Source organism: Dasypus novemcinctus, chromosome 16 (genome assembly GCF_030445035.2).
Source record: "Dasypus novemcinctus isolate mDasNov1 chromosome 16, mDasNov1.1.hap2, whole genome shotgun sequence".
Taxonomy (NCBI): domain Eukaryota; kingdom Metazoa; phylum Chordata; class Mammalia; order Cingulata; family Dasypodidae; genus Dasypus; species Dasypus novemcinctus.
Window position 1 is genome coordinate 8,854,731 of NC_080688.1, and position 18,008 is coordinate 8,872,738.

The 18,008-nt window shown below is 37.3% G+C and overlaps 1 protein-coding gene and 1 pseudogene across 1 annotated transcript; both read right to left on the reverse strand.

Annotated features, from left to right (window-relative positions):
- Nucleotides 1–590: 590 nt before the first annotated feature.
- Nucleotides 591–5,547, reverse strand: LOC139436616 (uncharacterized; annotated as a pseudogene).
- A 6,334-nt stretch (nt 5,548–11,881) lies between these two features.
- On the reverse strand, nt 11,882–12,844 carry LOC101424672 (olfactory receptor 2T29-like). Its single transcript, XM_004482382.1, has one exon. It carries the CDS (start codon nt 12,842–12,844, stop codon nt 11,882–11,884), a length of 963 nt encoding a protein of 320 aa, XP_004482439.1.
- Nucleotides 12,845–18,008: the final 5,164 nt, after the last annotated feature.

Below are 18,008 nucleotides of genomic sequence, written 5' to 3' on the forward strand. Positions count from 1 at the left end.
TTCCCTTTTAAGGGATTCAACTGATTGGGTTAAGCGTGACTCACTGCTGATGGCAATCTCCCTGTTTGACGTAATTATAACCAGCTATCTATGACTTACCACTGGAGTAAAGTCAACAGTGACTAGAGTCCATAAATGCCCTTGTATTACAGTTAGCCCAGTGTTTCCTTGACCAAACAACTGGGCACAATTACCCGGCCAGGCTGACAAAATAGCCTACCCATCACAGTCCACCCCTTGTCAATTCAACAACCATACACATTACCTTAAATGATACTTAGTCTCTAAGTAAAAACAATAATAGACATTTATATATATATATATATATATATATATATATATATATATATATAATTTCCCCTAACACTGTTCAACTCTCCTGCATACAACCGGAAATGCATTAATCCCATACAGAATAGGGTGCACGTTCTTGGGTAATATTCATTCTCAAACTAGACATCCTCAAATATTATGGCATGAAATGGATACAACTTGTTATGTGACAAGGGATAAATTTGTGGAAGAAGAAAAATAAATTTGTTTTGTGTACATATACCATCATCATAATGAAATAAGAAGACTGATGATGATTATAGTCCTCATTTCCGTAACTGGTCACATGGTTGAAGTTCATATTTATCACTACCTTCTTCCACTATTCATTCCATGTTTCCATTACCCTCAGCAAGCACTTCAGCTGGCCATGGTTCTCTGCCTGGTGGTGTGACCCAAACTTTCATTCCTAAAGATTCTGAGCCATTGTTAGTCCTGCTTGGATTGGGTTGTTGCAATTTTCCACTGACTCTAACCATAGGACATGGCAGTACTATGAGATGCTCTAGAGGATCTCGTGTATTCCAGGTTAACTCTTCTTTATCCCCATTATGCAAGTACAGTCTTATTTCCCCTTGATAATCAGGAACAATCACCCCAGCCAGTACAGTAATTCCCTTCTTTGACTGTTGATTCAGAGGTAAGAGGAGCTCAAAGTGGCCAGGTGGCAATTTTAACTTCCAGTTCAGTGGAATCATTGTTGTGTTCCCTGGTGACAGCACTCCTCCTTCTGGGACTAAAACCTGTAGACCAGCAGAATTTGACTTTGCAGGGACAGGAAGCATAAATTTTCCCTAGTGAATCACTAGGGGTAATAGTGAGTGGTGTCACTCCCAATTCTACCCCTTGATTCCTGGACCCATGGATCCTGGGTATGGGAGAAACAGCACCATAGAGTGGGTGCTGATTTAAAGCATACACAGCCTCCTGGATAACATTGCCCCAGCCCTGCAAGATATTGTCACCTAGTTAGCACCATAATTGAGTCTTCAAAAGGTCATTCCACCATTCAATCCAGCTGCTTCAAGGTGATGGGGAACAAGGTAAGACCAGTGAATTCCAAGGGCAGGTATCCATTCCCACACATCATTTGCTGTGAAATGGGTTCCTTGATCAGAAGCAATGCTGTGTGGAATGCCATGGCAGTAGATAAGATATACAGTAAACCCATGGATGGCAGTTTTGGAAGAAGCATTGCATGCAGGAAATGCAAACTCATATCCAGAATATGTGTCTATTCCAGTTAAAACATATTGTTGCCCCTTCCATGGTGCTAGTGGTCCAATGTAGTCAACCTGCCACCAGGTAGCAGGCTGGTCACCATGAGGAATAGTGCCATATTGGGAGCTGAGTGTTGGTCTCTGCTGTTGGCAGATTGGGCACTCAGCAGTGGTTGTAGCCATGTCAACCTTCATAAGGGGAATTCCATGTTGCTGAGACCATGCATAACCTCCACCCCTACTTCCATGGCCACTTTTTTCATGAGCCCACTGGGCAATGACAGGAGTACCTGGGGAAGGGCCTGAGCATTAGACACAGAGCGGGTCATCTTATCCACTTGATTACTAAAATCTTCCTCTGCTGAAGTTACCCTCCAGTGAGCATTTATGTGAGACACAAAAATGTTCATGTTTTTTGCCCGCTCAAAAAGTTCAATCTACATACCTCTTCCCATGTCATCAATTTTCCAGTCATGTTCCTTCCAAGTCCCTGACCATCCAGACAAACCTTTGGCAACAGCCCATAAATCACTGTACAAATGCACCTCTGGCCATTTCTTCTTCCAAACAAAATGAATAACCAGGTGCATTGCTTGAAATTCTGCCCACTGGGAGAATTTGCCCTCATCACTGTCCATCAGGGAAGTCCCAGAAAGTGGCTGCAATGCTGCAGCTGTCTAATTTTGGTGTTACCTGCATATCATGCAGAACCATCTGCAAACCAGACCTGAGTTGGTCTCTCCCTCAGTCAACTTATTTTAAGGGACTCCCCAAGAAGCCAAAGCTGTGGGCAGTGAAAGAAAAGGTAACATGGCAGGGGTGGTGGCCATGGGCATTTGGTTTACTTCCTTATGTAAATTACGTGTGTCTTCAGGACCCACTTGAGCCCTATCTCATATACATCACTTCCACTTTAATATGTAGTGCTGCTGAGCATGCCCAACTTATGGTTTGGTGGGTCAGATATTACCCAGTTCATGATAGGCAATTCAGGTCTCATGGTAACTTGATGGCCCATGGTTAAGTGTTCAGTCTCTACTAAGGCCCAGTAACAGGCCAAAAGCTGTTTCTCAAAAGGGGAGTAGTTATCTGCAAAGGATGGAAGGGCTTTGCTCCAAAGCCCTAAGGGTCTGTGTGGTGATTCTCTTATAGGGGTTTGCCAAAGGTGTCAGACAGCATCTCTATTTGCCACAGAAATGTCCAGCACCATTGGATCTGCTGTATCATATGGCCAAAGTGGCAGTGCAGCTTGAACAGCAGCATGGGCCTGATGCAGAGCTTTTTCTTGTTCCAGTCCCCAAATGAAAGTAGCAGCTATTCTGGTCACCTGGTAAATGGGCCTGAATAGCACACCCAAATGATGAATGTGTTGTTTCCAAAATCCAAAGAAACTAACTATGTATTGTGCCTCTTTTTTGGTCATAGGAGGAGACAGATGCAATAGCTTATCCTTCACTTTATAAGAAATACCTCAACATGCCCTACACCACTGGACACCTAGAAATTTCACTGAAGTGGAAGGACCTTGTATTTTAGTTTGGTTTATCTCCCATCCTCTCTCATGCAAATGCCTTTCTAATAAGTCTAGAGTCTTTGCTACTTCTTGCTCACTAGGTCCTGTCAAATGATATCAATATAATGGACCAGTGCGATGTCTTGTGGAAGGGAGAGATGATCAAGATCACTGCAAACACTATTAAGACATAGGGCTGGAGAGTTAATATACCCCTGAGGCAGGTCAGTGAAAATATACTGCTGGCTTTGCCAGCTGAAAGCAAACTATTTCTGGTGGTCCTTACTAATAGTTACTGAGAAAAAAAGCTTTTGCCAAATCAACAGCTGCATACCAGGTAACAGGGGAGGTGTTGATTTGCTCAAGCAATGACACCACATCTGGGAGAGTAGCTGCAATTGGAGTCACCACTTGGTTAAGTTTATGATAATCTACTGTCATCCTCAAAGATCCACCTGTTTTCTGCACAGGCCAAATATGAGAGTTGAATGGAGAAGTGGTGGGAATCACCACCCCTGCATCCTTCAAATCCTTGATGGTGGCACTAATTTCTGCCATCCATCCAGGAATCTGGTATTGCTTTGGTTTACTATTTTGCTAAGTAGGGCAGTTCTAGTGGCTTCCACTTGGCCTTTTCAACTATAATAGCCCCCACTCCACAAGTCAGCGATCAAAAATGGGGATTCTGCCATATACTGAGTATGTCTATTCCAATTAATTATGCATTCTGGAACTGGGGAAATAACCACAGAATGGGTCTGGGAACCACTGGATGAACAGTTAGATGGACCTGAGCTAAAACTCCATTAATAACCTAATCTCCATAAGCCCCTACTCTGACTGGTGGACCACAGTGATACTTTGAGTCTCCTTGAATTAATGTCATTCTTGAGCCAGTGTCTAATAATCCCTGAAATGTCTGATCATTTCCATTTCCCCAGTGCACTTTTACTCTGGTAAAAGGCTGTAGATCTCTTTGTTAAATGTGGGAGTAAGATTAAGAGAATAAATTTTGAGCAGTTTAACAGGATACTTCCCCAAGGAGACCTGGCCTCCTCCTCATTCAAGGGGCTCTTGGTCTGTAAACTGTCTCAACTCTGGGAATTGATTAAGGAACCATGATTCTCTCCATCTGTAATTTGAGTTATGGTTTCATTCACTCAACCCAGAACTCTTCTGATTATACAGATCCTAAAGAAATTTAGTAGACTGCCCATCTATTTCACTGCTAGGTATCCCATGATGTATTAGCCAACATCATAATTCTACAAAACTCAAACTATTCTGAGTGCTTTTTTGAACCTGCCTTTCTTTGCAGTAACCACATCCATCTTGACTTCAGCAATTTACTACTGATAGTTGACATTTACCAGATAGACGTCCAATCACCCCCATAATGTTTAAGGATTTTAATTCCATCACAGCTCTCCTTACAGTAATATCTGGACTACAGGGAAGAGCAACCACAGAGCTCTTCAGGGAGGATGAAATTAGTATTACAAATTTATTCCTCACAATCTTGGTTAAAGGTGTGTCCTCTGGACATTTCCTGGGGTGGGTGGGCAGCTCTCAAATGGTAAATCCATTCTATCATTCCAATCTCCCTATGCCTTTGAATTCCTTCTTCTGTAGTGTACCAGGGCAAATCTGGTATTTCAACCTCAGACACACTATGCCATCTTTTGGTCCATGTTACAATAAGCCATCCAAAAAAACTGTTAGAGCCATTTCTTATCCCTCAAGATACAGCATTGAATATAGAATTTCTGATTAGTGGGCCCATATCAATAAATTCATCCTGATCCAACTTTATATTCCTTCCACCATTATCCCATACCCTTAGTATCCATTCCCACACATATTCCCCTGATTTCTGTCTATATAAGTTGGAAAACTCATGCAGTTCTTTCTGAGTATACTTTACTTCCTCTTGGGTCACACTTTGTATTTCACCTTTGGGGGCTTGTTGCAATTTTAGTTTTGTAGTAGGTCTCAAATTCAAGAGAGGTGGTGGGGGTGGATAGAATAGCCATGCAAGCTACTGACGTCAGGATATTACCTTGCATTTTCTTCTGGTGAGACTTGATTAATCTCTTCAGGCAGGGGTTGCCTGAAGTACATCAGGGCATCAGAACAGACTTGAGACTTGGAAGTGTATACTGGAGTTTGACTGGGACAAGCCCCAGGGCTGGGAGGAGGTCCAGACTCCCTGGGGCAGTCTGAAGACTGGACAGGGTAGACTTCAGTTTGGTTGGTACCCACTTCAAGCCTAGAAGTTGATTCAGACTCCCTAGGGCAGGCTGGAAGCTGGATGATACAATGTAGATGAGGTGTGGCCTGGACTGGGCAGACCATGACAGGTTTATCTGCCAAAGCTGCAGCAGAATTCAGGGTTCCAATGTCTCCATCAATATAATCATCACCCCATATGTCACCATCCCAATTCTCTGGATTCCACTCTTTCCCAATCAGTGCCTTCATTTTAACTGCAAAAACCCTGCGGGGTTGAGATTTTAGTTTCCTTTGTAACTCTGCTACTTGAAAAATGAGAGTCTGAGTTTGGTTGCCAAGTTATTTTGAGCCTGTGGCTACAGGAGATATGGTTTTCTTTCAGAGCACAATTAGAAACTTTTGTGTCATCCATTTGGTGTTTAAGTTTCAAATTTTAAGGCTTTAACTCATGTCTTACTTTGGTAACATATCCAGAGTATCTAGAAGGCGCCATACAATATCATTATACTGTTTGACTCCACAAAACTCTGTTAAGTTCCTGAAAACACTCTCTCCCAGATCCTTGCTTCTTACAAGAGTAGAAGTAGGGGAATCCAGTGCTGCTATTTTTCCAGATCTCGATGGCCAACTCACACCATGGACTGTTAGCAGCTTCTTCGTTATTGAAAAGGAGTCATCAGGACCGTTGATTCCAATTAGAGTAGAAAGACAATCGCAAAAGTCCCAGAACCACCTCAGACATCCCATGTTTAAGACTCTGTTCCTCAAGAACCACTCCCGGTACCAAGCTGTATTAGTCAGAGTTCTCTAGGCAAACAGAATCAATAAGGGATATCTGTTGATAGTAAGAAATTTCTCAGAGTCTCTCACACAGTTATGGGTATGCACAAGTCCAGGTTCTGCAGGCTGGCTATAACCCCAAGCTCCAATGAAAGTCCAGTGAAGATTCTTGATGAGTTCTGGGAGATGGTGGGTGTCCAGAGACTAGCTGGGAAATTCTCTTTCAATGTTGGAATTACTTCCCCTTTTAAGGGATTCAACTGATTGGGTTAAGTGTGACTCATTGCTGAGGGCAATCTCCTTGACTGATGTAATTATAACCAGCTATCTATGATTTACCACTGGATAAAGTCAATAGTGACTAAAGTCCATAAATGCTTCTCTATTACAGTTAGCCCAGTGCTTGCTTGACCAAACAACTGGGCACAATTACCAGGCCAAGTTGACATAATAGCTTAACCATCACAATGGGGGAGATTTAACTTTAAATTCACCAGGTAATAGTATATTAGACTCAACTGATAGAAATAGCTTCCTTATGATTATTTAGGATCTTTCTTGCAATCATCCAGTCATCCAGAATCCTAGGTCTCTCCATATACTCTTTTCCTATACATTCAGGCAATTTTATGTCTTCTGGTGCAGGGTCCATGGTGACCTTAGATATACTAATATCCACTGAACTGTCTTCTCTAGGATCCAAGTGGGTCTGACTCAGCCCCTAACTTGATTTTCATTGAGGCATGACAGTTTCCCTTTTGTCTTTTAGGATAATAGTTTAGCATTGTCAGAGTCTTCACAATTTACCTCTGGATGTGGAAGTTTCTTAACATCAAAGACACTTCTTTCACCACTTATTCCATGCTTGATGTACTTACGTGTCTGAATTTCATCACTGAGGCTCCTGGGAAATTCTAAATTACTTATATGCCACAGCAGCTTCTCTGAAGATCTAAATATTTGTGTGTTATATGAAAATTCAGCAATTGAATCACTGGGTATTATGTAATGGTGCTAGTAAGAAAGTCTAAGAAATAAAGAAAAATCCATGCAGATAAAGACACTGTATATAAATAATAAAGAATGATTTTAGAAAATATGATAGAAGGCATTTAAAAATAATATCAGGAAGGGGGACATCTTCCTAATATTTTTTTAATAATATGAGGAATTGAAAGTCCTTTCTGATCAAAACAAATGCGATATAGTTTATATATTTGACTCAAAAAATCTGGACAACACAGAAAAAAATAAGCATATGGCAAAACCTCACTTGTAGAAAAGACACTACACATATAACAAAGGATTAACACTAATAATATAAAAAGTAAGAACAAATAAAGTAGAGTACAAAATATCCAGTCAAAATATAACCAAACTTTTTAAGTTGCCTGTTTCAGAAAATAAGAGGTGCTATATGGAAAGATACTAAATCAAACTTTGTTAGAGAAAGATAAATCCAGACATAATATCTAGTGTAATCAATGACATTGGCAAACAATTTGTATAGTATCCCTATTTATGGGTGATTACATCATATCAAGATAGGTAAGAGAATGATTGATGAGAGTTTAAAGGTGGATGGAATTAAGGATTCTCCATCAAGGAATTGAGAATGATCAAAGCTATCACCAGCTTTGGGCTTGAGGAGCCAATGGGGAGGGGCGATCATTTCCAGGATTCTTTCTAGCCATGGTTTCAGGGGAAGACTGTCCCTGAGGCCACAGCTGGAGGATATCAGACCCTGCCAGTATCAACCTGTAAGGGACAGAGCTATGGGAAGAAATACCCAGACCTCAGCCTCCTCCAAACCTCCTATCTCACTCCTGGGTATCTTATTTGTCAATCAATCCAGAAGGCAAAAGGACAAGAAGCCCCTCTCCAGGTCACAGAACAGAAATGGAAGGGTGGACAGGCAATTGGGGTAGAAAAGAGACCACCAAGTATAATGGGAATATGAGAAAAATATAATCTTTCTTCAATTGGTCTAGCTTTTTATAATATCCAAATTAACCCTCTATATCAATTTTTAAAAATTTATCTTATTTCTCTCCCCTTCCATTGTCTGCTCTCTTGTGTCCATTTGCTGTGTGTTCTTCTGTGTCTGCTTGCATTCTCAGGGGCACTGGGAATCTGTCTCTTTTTTTGTTTCTTCATCTTGCTGCATCAGCTCTCCATGTGTGCAGCACCACTCCTGGGTAGGCGGTGTTTTTTTCACTCAGAGTGGCTCTCCTTGCAGGGTGCACTCCTTGTGTATGGGGCTTCCTCACACGGGAGACATTCCTGCATGGCATGGCACTCCTTGTGCTTGGCTGAGCGTGAGCCAGCTCACTACATGGCCAGGAGGCCCTGGATTTGAAACCTGGACCTCCTATATGGTAGGTGGATACTCTATCAGATGAGCCACATCTACTTCCCTATATCAAAATTTAAAGAAGAATAACTTTGATCATTTGAATCAATGAATCTCATCTTTAAATTCATACTACAAAAATAATCACAGGTTTGAAAAAAGATTTTACATCAAAATCAACAAAAATACCATTTCTTAGTTTCATAGAGCAGCTGTATCAAAGCACTACACATTGTTTGGCTTAAAACCAGATAAATGTATCATCCCATAATTCTGGAGGCTAGAAACACAAAATCAAGTTATAGGGAAAGGAGAGTTCAATGACTCTTTCCAGGATTCTGGCAATGGCTGGCAATCATCAGCCTTCCTTGACTTATGACATAACCTAATCTCTGTCTATATCATTACATGGCTGTCTTTCCATTCTCTCTCTACATCTTCACATGGGATTCACTTCCCTGTGTTTTCTGTGTCCAAATTTCTTCTTATCAGGACACCAGTCATACTGTATTAAAGGCCCACCCTACTCTACTGTGCACTCAATTCATCTTGCTTAATTCCATCTGTTATGACCTTTTAAAAATAAAATAACTCTCTAGAACTTGGCATTAGGATTTCAACATGTTTTGAGAGGGACACAATTCAATCCATAAAACAATTTAAGTTGATTAATGACCCATTCTAAAATTGATGACATAACCATTCTAGGCAATATGGTCCAGTCTTCTTTAGGTGCTTGAACTACTCAAGATAGGTTATTAAATTTTTTAAAAAGGATGTTTTAATGTAACATTCTGCATGATTTATGTATCTTTGAAAAAATATAATAAAACATATATATATTAAAAACCCAAATTACCCCTCCATTAAAAAAAAAGGATGTTGCTAGTGATTACTTAATTTCTCATAAAAATATTTGGATTCTATAATTAGAGACTATACTTTCTGAACAGAGTGTCAAACATACATAGAAATTATTTATTTCAAAAATATATCCTAAGAAGAAAAAAGCAATCTAAATTGTATTGAATGTGAATTTCAATGTATCTAATTTTGCTTAAGGTTGATTTTCTAAGCTATTCCTAGAAAAATCAGTTTATTTCTGTTTATTTAAATGTATCCTTTCAGCATGTTTAAGAAAGGACATAATTTGTGAAAAATGTAACAAGCTTCACTACCTACTTATATATTGGTTTATGTGTATATTTTGTGAAAAATTTCAATCACAGTCCTCAATTTGCATTGAAGGATGTAGGAATTCTGAGGCTTGTTATCACGGTTCGTAAGTGATATGTTTAACAAATTATTGAGGCATTAGAAGCATAAACACATGTACAAATTCTGACATTGGAAATTGTAAAGTCACTTCGCATTTTACTTCATTGCAAAATTACTAACTTGGCAACATAAGAAAATTCATTCACTAGGTTCAATTTCATTTCTATTTAGGAACTAAGCATACATGAAATTTAGAGCAAAAATTTTCATCTGTATCTAGGGATTTTGAGTATTAAATACTGTATATTACTTATTATACAATTTCCCAATTGCATAGTTCTTGTATAAATTATTACTAGACAAATAAAAGAGTTTTTGAAACACTTTACAAGCAACAATAATCCATTGTTCTAAATATTTTAATAAAAGTACTTTTTCTTTGAGATAAAATAAAAATAAAAATCATTTTTGAAAAATAAGTGTCCACAAACTAAAGAGTTCCTCTTTATTCACCATTTTTGAAGTTTTATCATCATAGATCAGGAAATTAAAGGGTGATACATACACTTTCCAGTCATTTCAAAATTAATAGGGTGTGCATATTTTATTCAGTTGGTTTGACTAAAGCAATCTTATTATCAGAAATTGTTTTTCTAACCTCTTTAACCAAAATATTTCAAAATTTGGATTTTACAGCCATGAAATTATGGAGTTTATCAATGAGAAAGGGCACACTGCACTTTTGAAACCACCCAATTTTTCAAATTGCATGTAACCAATTTGAAAATGAAAGACATGCAACCATATCTGTGGCCACAGCCACCCCAGTCAGCTCACCATTGCCTCTCCCTAGTCTCCCTGCTTCTAATTTTGCACTTCTTCTATTGTTCACCACTAAAGTAACATTTCCAAAGTTTAAATCTGGTTGTAAAACCCTGCATCACAGAGGGGAAGAAATGGGGCTATAACTTGAAGCAAGAAAAACAAGCTGTTAGTGTATTCATCAGTTCTTCTTGATTAATGCCTTTACACCAAGCTCCTGCAATGTCTCTTTCCTGGCATCATGTCACTGAGGTCATCCCCCATTCCCGGCCTCCTGTACTCATTTGAAGGTAACATGGAGTCAATTGTAACATTTAGTTAGAGGGATTTCTCTCAGATATTTGTTTTGTTGTTGTTGTTGCTTTAATGATACACACAATATTATGAACAGTAATCTTTGAATATGATTGTCATATCAAGATGGGTTATTTATTGCACTCACGTATGTAACTACACTTATGGTTCAAATTTTTGGGGGACAATAACCTTGAATTACTCAAATTTTAATCTGATTTAGCTATGATTTTTCATTATACCATAGCATAAGAAATGTTCGCCAAATATATGAGAGACTGAATATTTTATGAACTGCCCCTCCATATTTTACTAAGTCACAACTTCAAATCTAGGGCAAATGTCATCTCATGGGCAGAGAAGCTTGCCTAAATCATCCTTCCAAACTGGTAAATAATTTCCCAAATTCACTAATTTATTCATGGTCCTAAATCTACACATGATATTTAGAGCTTCAGAGTATTAACAGCAACTGTATGCCTTTAGGATTAGACTATATGGAACAAGGAAGCATTCCATAAAGATGTGCAGAGGACTGGATTTTCTCAGAAATAAATAGGAATGTTGAAGTGGCCATAATTTCTAAGCTATTAAATTAATTGCACTGCCACAAAACAGAAAGTATGAAATCAAAAGTGGGGGGGGGCTGATATTTTAATTATTCATTTGAAAAATGTCATATTCCAGAAAAGTAGAATGAATAAGAATAGTACAAGAAATACAATATACACATTCACCTATCTTATCTATTTTTTAATATTAATTAATATTGTATCCCTTTTGTTTCCTTCTTCTCTCTCTCTCCCTTTCTTATGACAATCAGTTGCATACTTCAAGGACTTTACCTCTAAGTATTTTCATAATGACTTTCTTACAGAATCCCAATGCTGTTATCAACCTCAGTGAATGCAATATCATTAAATATAATTGTATAATACATTTTAAATGGAATAGAAGTGTAATAATGAAGAGTTTCCTTTACAAGGAAACACTCTAAAAATCTATGACAATGAGATGGCACACCATGGCATGAGAAACTGAGGTATAGCATTGACATAAAATTCTAAAATCCTATATGTAGAGAGGAAGCAATAAAAGGGGTACTATATAAATGTATTACTTTATAGTTTCATGAGAGACAGATCCTAAATTTAACATTTTCTTCAGAGCTCCTGTGACATCCTTATTCCTAAGACTGTAGACTAAAGGATTTAGCACAGGAGTGAGTATGGTATAAAAGAATGATACCACCATGTCCTTCTTTGGGGTGTGGTAGGAGCTGGGGAGCATGTAGGTGTAGATGGCAGCTCCATAGAACAGGATGACCACAGTCATATGGGAGGAACAGGTGGCAAAAGCCTTCTTCCGGCCCTCTGCCGAGTTCATCCTATGGATTGTGAGCAGAATGAAAAAGTAAGAGCTTGAAATGACTGTCACAGGGATTAGGAGCATAAGGACACAGCACAGGTACATAAGTGTCTCCACAAGTGAGGTGTCAGAGCAGGAGAGCTTCGTTATGGCAGGGACCTCACAGAAGAAGTGATGTATCTCCCGGGATCTGCAGAAGGGGAAGGACATGGTAATGGGTGTGAGCACAAAGCCATCCACCAAGCCCAAGAACCAACAGCTAGATACCAGGAGGACACAGACACTGTGTTTCATGAGGACAGGGTAACTTAATGGATGACAGATGGCCACATATCGGTCATAGGCCATGGCACCAAGAAGGAAAAATTCTGATCCTACCAGTGTTGCATAGAGGAACATTTGGATCCCACATTCTGGAACCGAGATCTTATTCACACCCACGACCTGGTCCATGAGCATCTTGGGCACAGTGACAGAAATGTACATCACATCCATAAGAGACAATTGGCTGATGAAAAAGTACATGGGTGTGTGAAGGTGGACATCTGATTGTATAACAAGGATCAGGATGGCATTTCCAGACAAGGCCATCAGGAATATCACAAAAATGACTGCACAAAGGAGAGTTGGATGTTTGGATTGACTGAAAAGTCCCAAGAGGATAAAAGCAGAACTTCCAGTATGGTTCGTGAGCCATGTGGTATTTTCCATGAGGAATCAAGTTTTCACCTATGGGTATCAAGGAAAACATTGGCATTATTTGGATCAATAATGGGGATATGACTGTCTAACATATATGTATAGTGATGTGTTTTTGTCCTTATATGTGAGTTTTTACTCAATTGTGCTTATAAGCTAACTCCCATGAGCATGTTTATTTTAGGCTTATATTACCTTTAATTTAACAAACTTATTAAAAATGAGTGAGTTCCCAACTCTGGGTTGAAAAAATTGGTAACACACACTATTGCCTCAGTTCAGGGAGATGAGGTTTCCTGATGATAATATATATTAGCATGTAATGGAAGTTTGTAGAAGAGTAGCTCTACACAAACATGAGTAATCAATGACTTGAAAACAGAAAGATCATTCTCCTTTTTCTAGAGTTTTGGTGATGTAAATGTGAATTTTATTTACCTCTCTGGTTTGAGGATGCAACTGGGATCTTAAAAACACTAGTGTATCTCATATAGCAAGCATTAAAAATAACTGAAAATTTGGGCAAAGACTTGTTGAAAGTTTGAGTGCACTGCTGATATCATTTGCCTGCCCTGTGAGGCTCTGTGTTTACATGGAAGGAGGTTGTCAACCCCACAAGCCGATTGGCATCCTCATGATTTCACTGTTCCTCAGAGAACCCAAGAGTAGTGGATGAGGAGACCAGAATCTGCAGCCTAACTTTGACATGGGTCCAGTCTCCCTTCTACCTGCACTGTGCCCTCAGCAATTTACTCAGTTCACTCTCTCTGTGTCTTCTTCCCATGAAAACAGAATAAGGACATTGTTTGACCTTAACATGTGGTGAAGATTAGAATGGTAAAATAATGAATACATTCAATAAACTACCGCTCACAGATAAGTAAATACATACATTGTTAATTTAGAGAATTAATATCTAAGCATATTACTGTGTAGAACTTATATGAGTTGACCTTCACTATTATTGTAAAAGATTAAAAAATAAAATGATAATTTTGTTATTGATAAAAGATCCATCACTTCAGTTCTCCAATTTCAATACCTATGCATAGGTTTAAGAATTTACTTTTGGTCATTTTTATAGTTACAGAAAACATATTCATTTTTTAAAAAAAAATTTCTAATCATTGCTTCTGTTTAAAGGAAGATTCCCTCACATTTCTGGCTAGTATATGCTTCTCTAAGGTAAAATTCACCTCCATAAGTTCCCACCATTTGCTCTAATGCGCAGGGTCTAGGGGACTAATATTTAGAGAGTTACCAAAGAGGGTTTTAATTGTTTTGCTTTATTACTCACCACAATCAATTTTTCTTGGAAACTGAGATTCTTAGAGGGAAAGTAAACAACATTGAGATATATTTCACTCCATTTCTCTGCTTTCTTGTTCTCTCTTGCTCCTTAAAATCTGTCACTATGTCAAACCCAGGAGACAATTCAAAGACAAATGTAAATTTAAATACATTGAAGGAAGACACATTTGGTCTATTCAGGGAATATATATATATATGCAGTGTTTGATTTATATATATATATATATATATAAATTTATTCTATATATATTCTACTTTAGACTATATATATAAATCAATCACTATATATATATACACACAAACATATATATATATATTCCCTGAATAGACCAAATGTATCTTCCTTCAATGTACTCAAATTTATATATATATATAGTCTCTCTCTATATATATATAGTCTAAAGTAGAATAGAAATAGACTTTAAAATAAATGAGAAAAAGTAATAGATCCAAAGCATTTGACCTTTTTGAAGAGAATAAAAAATAGATTCTTCCACGTTTTCTAAGTAAATTAAAACTGTGTGCTTTTACAATTTCCCAAACATTAAATGTTGAACTTTGAAAGTCTTTAAAAACAGAGAGAAAATAACAGCCCCACTTTCTGTGAAGTGGTAAGGATGCAGGAATATTTCAGTATGAATTTTAGGGGAAATGCATTTTATGTAATACTCTTCTAATTATCCAAAGATTTAATTATGATAACTCATTAACAGTCTCATATCCTGGGGTGCTGATACACTAGACAACAGTTCAAATGAATTTGATGCTGTGGTACATATATCTATATTATCTGTTATATAATACATAAACAGAATAAAATCCTTCTATCAAACATCACCCTACTTTGTAGATGGAAACTCAACTCTGCACAAAATTCCAAGAGTCTTACCAGCTGATCTGGTCTATCTTTATTTGGAATGAAGCATGACAGCTACAGTGATTGATGTTTATAAACACCTCAAAGCTGTTTGCACAATGAACGGTGAAGTGGGTTAGAATGAAGATCCCTCCCAAGGGAAGCAGATGGGTAGGTGTTGGGAAAACTGCATCATTTGGTTTGAGGTCACTGTCGTCAGGTCTATTGAATAGTCAGCTCAGGACACCAGGCAGAAGACAGAGTGCTTTCTCTGCACCACAGTCATTAACTGGCTTCCCTGATCACTGTTCTTCCTAATCCAATTGCTTGAGTTTAACATCAATAACTTAGTGGGTGCTTAATTAGATATCATTAGTAGTGCAATAACAGTTATATCAAGGCTTAATTGGAACTTGCTACCCCTCTGGTTTTTTCCTATTTTTAACCACATTTCCTCTACCCCAAAAGTTTATGAAGTATTTAATCTTACTCTATCTTCTTATATTGCAGAGTAGAAAATTCAGTTTCTCAGTGTCTCTGGTCACCAGTAGGAATCCCACTTCAACCTAAGTATGGGGCCAAGAGCCTGTAAAACTGACTCAGCTTTTTTAGGGACACAGTCTTACCTCTGCAGTCTTCAATTTAGGCCTTAAGACAACTATTTTCAGTTCTGTAGGTAAGGATAAGTATTATTTAGACAATTATTTCCTGTGCAACCTTCAGAGAAAACTCTCCTTGAAATAGAATCAATCACTGCCTCTGCAAAATTTTAGTCTTGGCAAAATCACATCATCCAAAAATATAGAAGCAGTATATATTCATTTATCCAAAAGTAATTGGAAATCAAAAACCCATTTCTTAAAATGATAGTGTATAATGGTTATGTAAAGAAATTCAAAGAAGGAACCACATTTTTCCCCCCTTAAGATAAATAAATGAATGAGATATTGTCAATAACACACCTGAGGCTTTGAGCCTCATCCAGTTGAACAAATGGAGTCTGACTGCTGTTAAAGTGTGAGAAATAGGGAAGTGACATCATCTGGACGTTTCTCTCCCCAATAGGGAAGTAGATAAAAGTTTTAATTTGATAAATTCCCTCCAGGATTTGGAAGCAGAAGGCAATTAAGATGGCTAAATAGTTAATAAATATTTGCACTGCACTTTTCTGGTTTTCATCTCAAGTCCTTTTTTTATCTCCTTTTTATTGTTAAACTCTATGTTATTTGGATCTTAACCAATATCAATAATAAATTGAAATCTCAATAAAAGCTTATCTGAAAAATATGTAAGTTTATGTGTATTTTTCTTTTTACAAATTATTTACAAATACATGCATTCATAAATAGATACATATATACACACTTTTGTGTATATATATCTCACTTAATGTTCAAGAATTTTTGTGAGATTTTGTTCATTTTCTTCTCACCCCTCACAGCTAAATATTTGAAGCTCTAAGTTCAATTAACATTTCAAAGCTAACACAGCTCATCAGGAATCTGGTAAAGACTAGAACTGAGTCAACTTCACATCTTCTCCTCTATCACTTTTCATTGCTAATGAATTTCTCTTTCTCTATCACTCACCATCTATGCTGTTCTATTTTTTGCTTAAATTCAATGTGTTTTTTTTTTGCTTCAAGTGTTAATACACTATTTTTTAAAAAGTTTAATAATGCAAATTTGAATACAATGCATTAAAAAAAGGCAATGTAATCTTCCAGACAAGAACACTTTTTGATATCTTTCCTTTAAACTACAAATACTCTTTAAGAGTCTTTAACATCTCAAGTTCTTTGCATGAAAGAAAGAACAGGAAAAAAGAACTTGCTGTCAAAATCTACACCTCTTTTCTATTTGTATATTTCTAGACTATTTTGATGATAAAAGGATATGAAAATATGTTTCTCATGATTTTTTCCCAAAGCTGTCTTTCCTGGGTCAGGTCCAAACTGGTCTCAAACTACCACGGTTTAAGCCTATACCCAGCATTTCCTCAGGCCTCTGCCAAGTGGTTTCTTGAAAAGCTCTGAGAGTGGAAGGCACTGGGGTCACCATGGGGGTAGAGGTTGAAGAAATAAATTGCTTCTGTTTTGCTACTTTTTTTAACGGACTTTGGAAAATACTTATGCAGTTTTTCTGAAATGGGACCATGTGCAACTTTAGACTCCAGCAGACCAAAGGCAATTTCAGTTGTATTGATGGGAAATAGGTATCTGGGTGACTGCATTCAGCATGGGTGAGTTCCAGTAGCAGGCCTAAGGGACATGAACTAGGCAATGAGAGATATGTGGGGTTGTCGTAGTGAAAACTTTCTGTCTTTGGGTTGTTACACCCCTCTCACATGCTTCTCTAACATTTCTTCCTGACATTTTACCACTTCTGTTTCTATTCTCCTGCAATATATTTCTTCTGTTTGAAATGTGTATATTATTTTTATATTACTGGAAACAAACAGTTTAGTTTAATATTATATCAAATTAATTACAACCCTCCAATAAAATAACATTTATTAAGTTTTGATCAAATTTCTGAATTGAAAAATGTGCTTAAGTAAAATATTTATATGAAATAATTTTCTGAATGCATTTTTTCCCAAAGAGAATTTAGAGGAAGGATACAAAACTTTCAAGTATCTTAATAAACAATATTTAATGACATTTCCAAAAGCTTCTGCAAAATACGCTACATCAAACTTCATCTGCAATAATCTTGAATTTTATTTGCTTATAATATTGAAAATTTTATAAGTACATCATTGTTTATGTTGTCCTTCTTGATTAGTAGTATACTTATGACCTTTCATGTTTATCTATGTATAAAAATTGGTGAACTGTTTTTATATTTTACACAGTTTTCAACTGAGAGTGTTTCCTTTTCTTACAAATTTAAAATGTGGTCTATATTTAGAATGTTAACAAATAGTAAAACTTTTAAGTATTATGTTATACATATATATATATGTATACACACACACTTTTTCTTAATTTCAATATTTTAAGCCACT

Bases quoted from the DNA above. Each gene is read 5' to 3' on its own strand.
- LOC101424672 (XM_004482382.1), bottom strand. From the start codon at position 12,844: ATGGAAAATACCACATGGCTCACGAACCATACTGGAAGTTCTGCTTTT.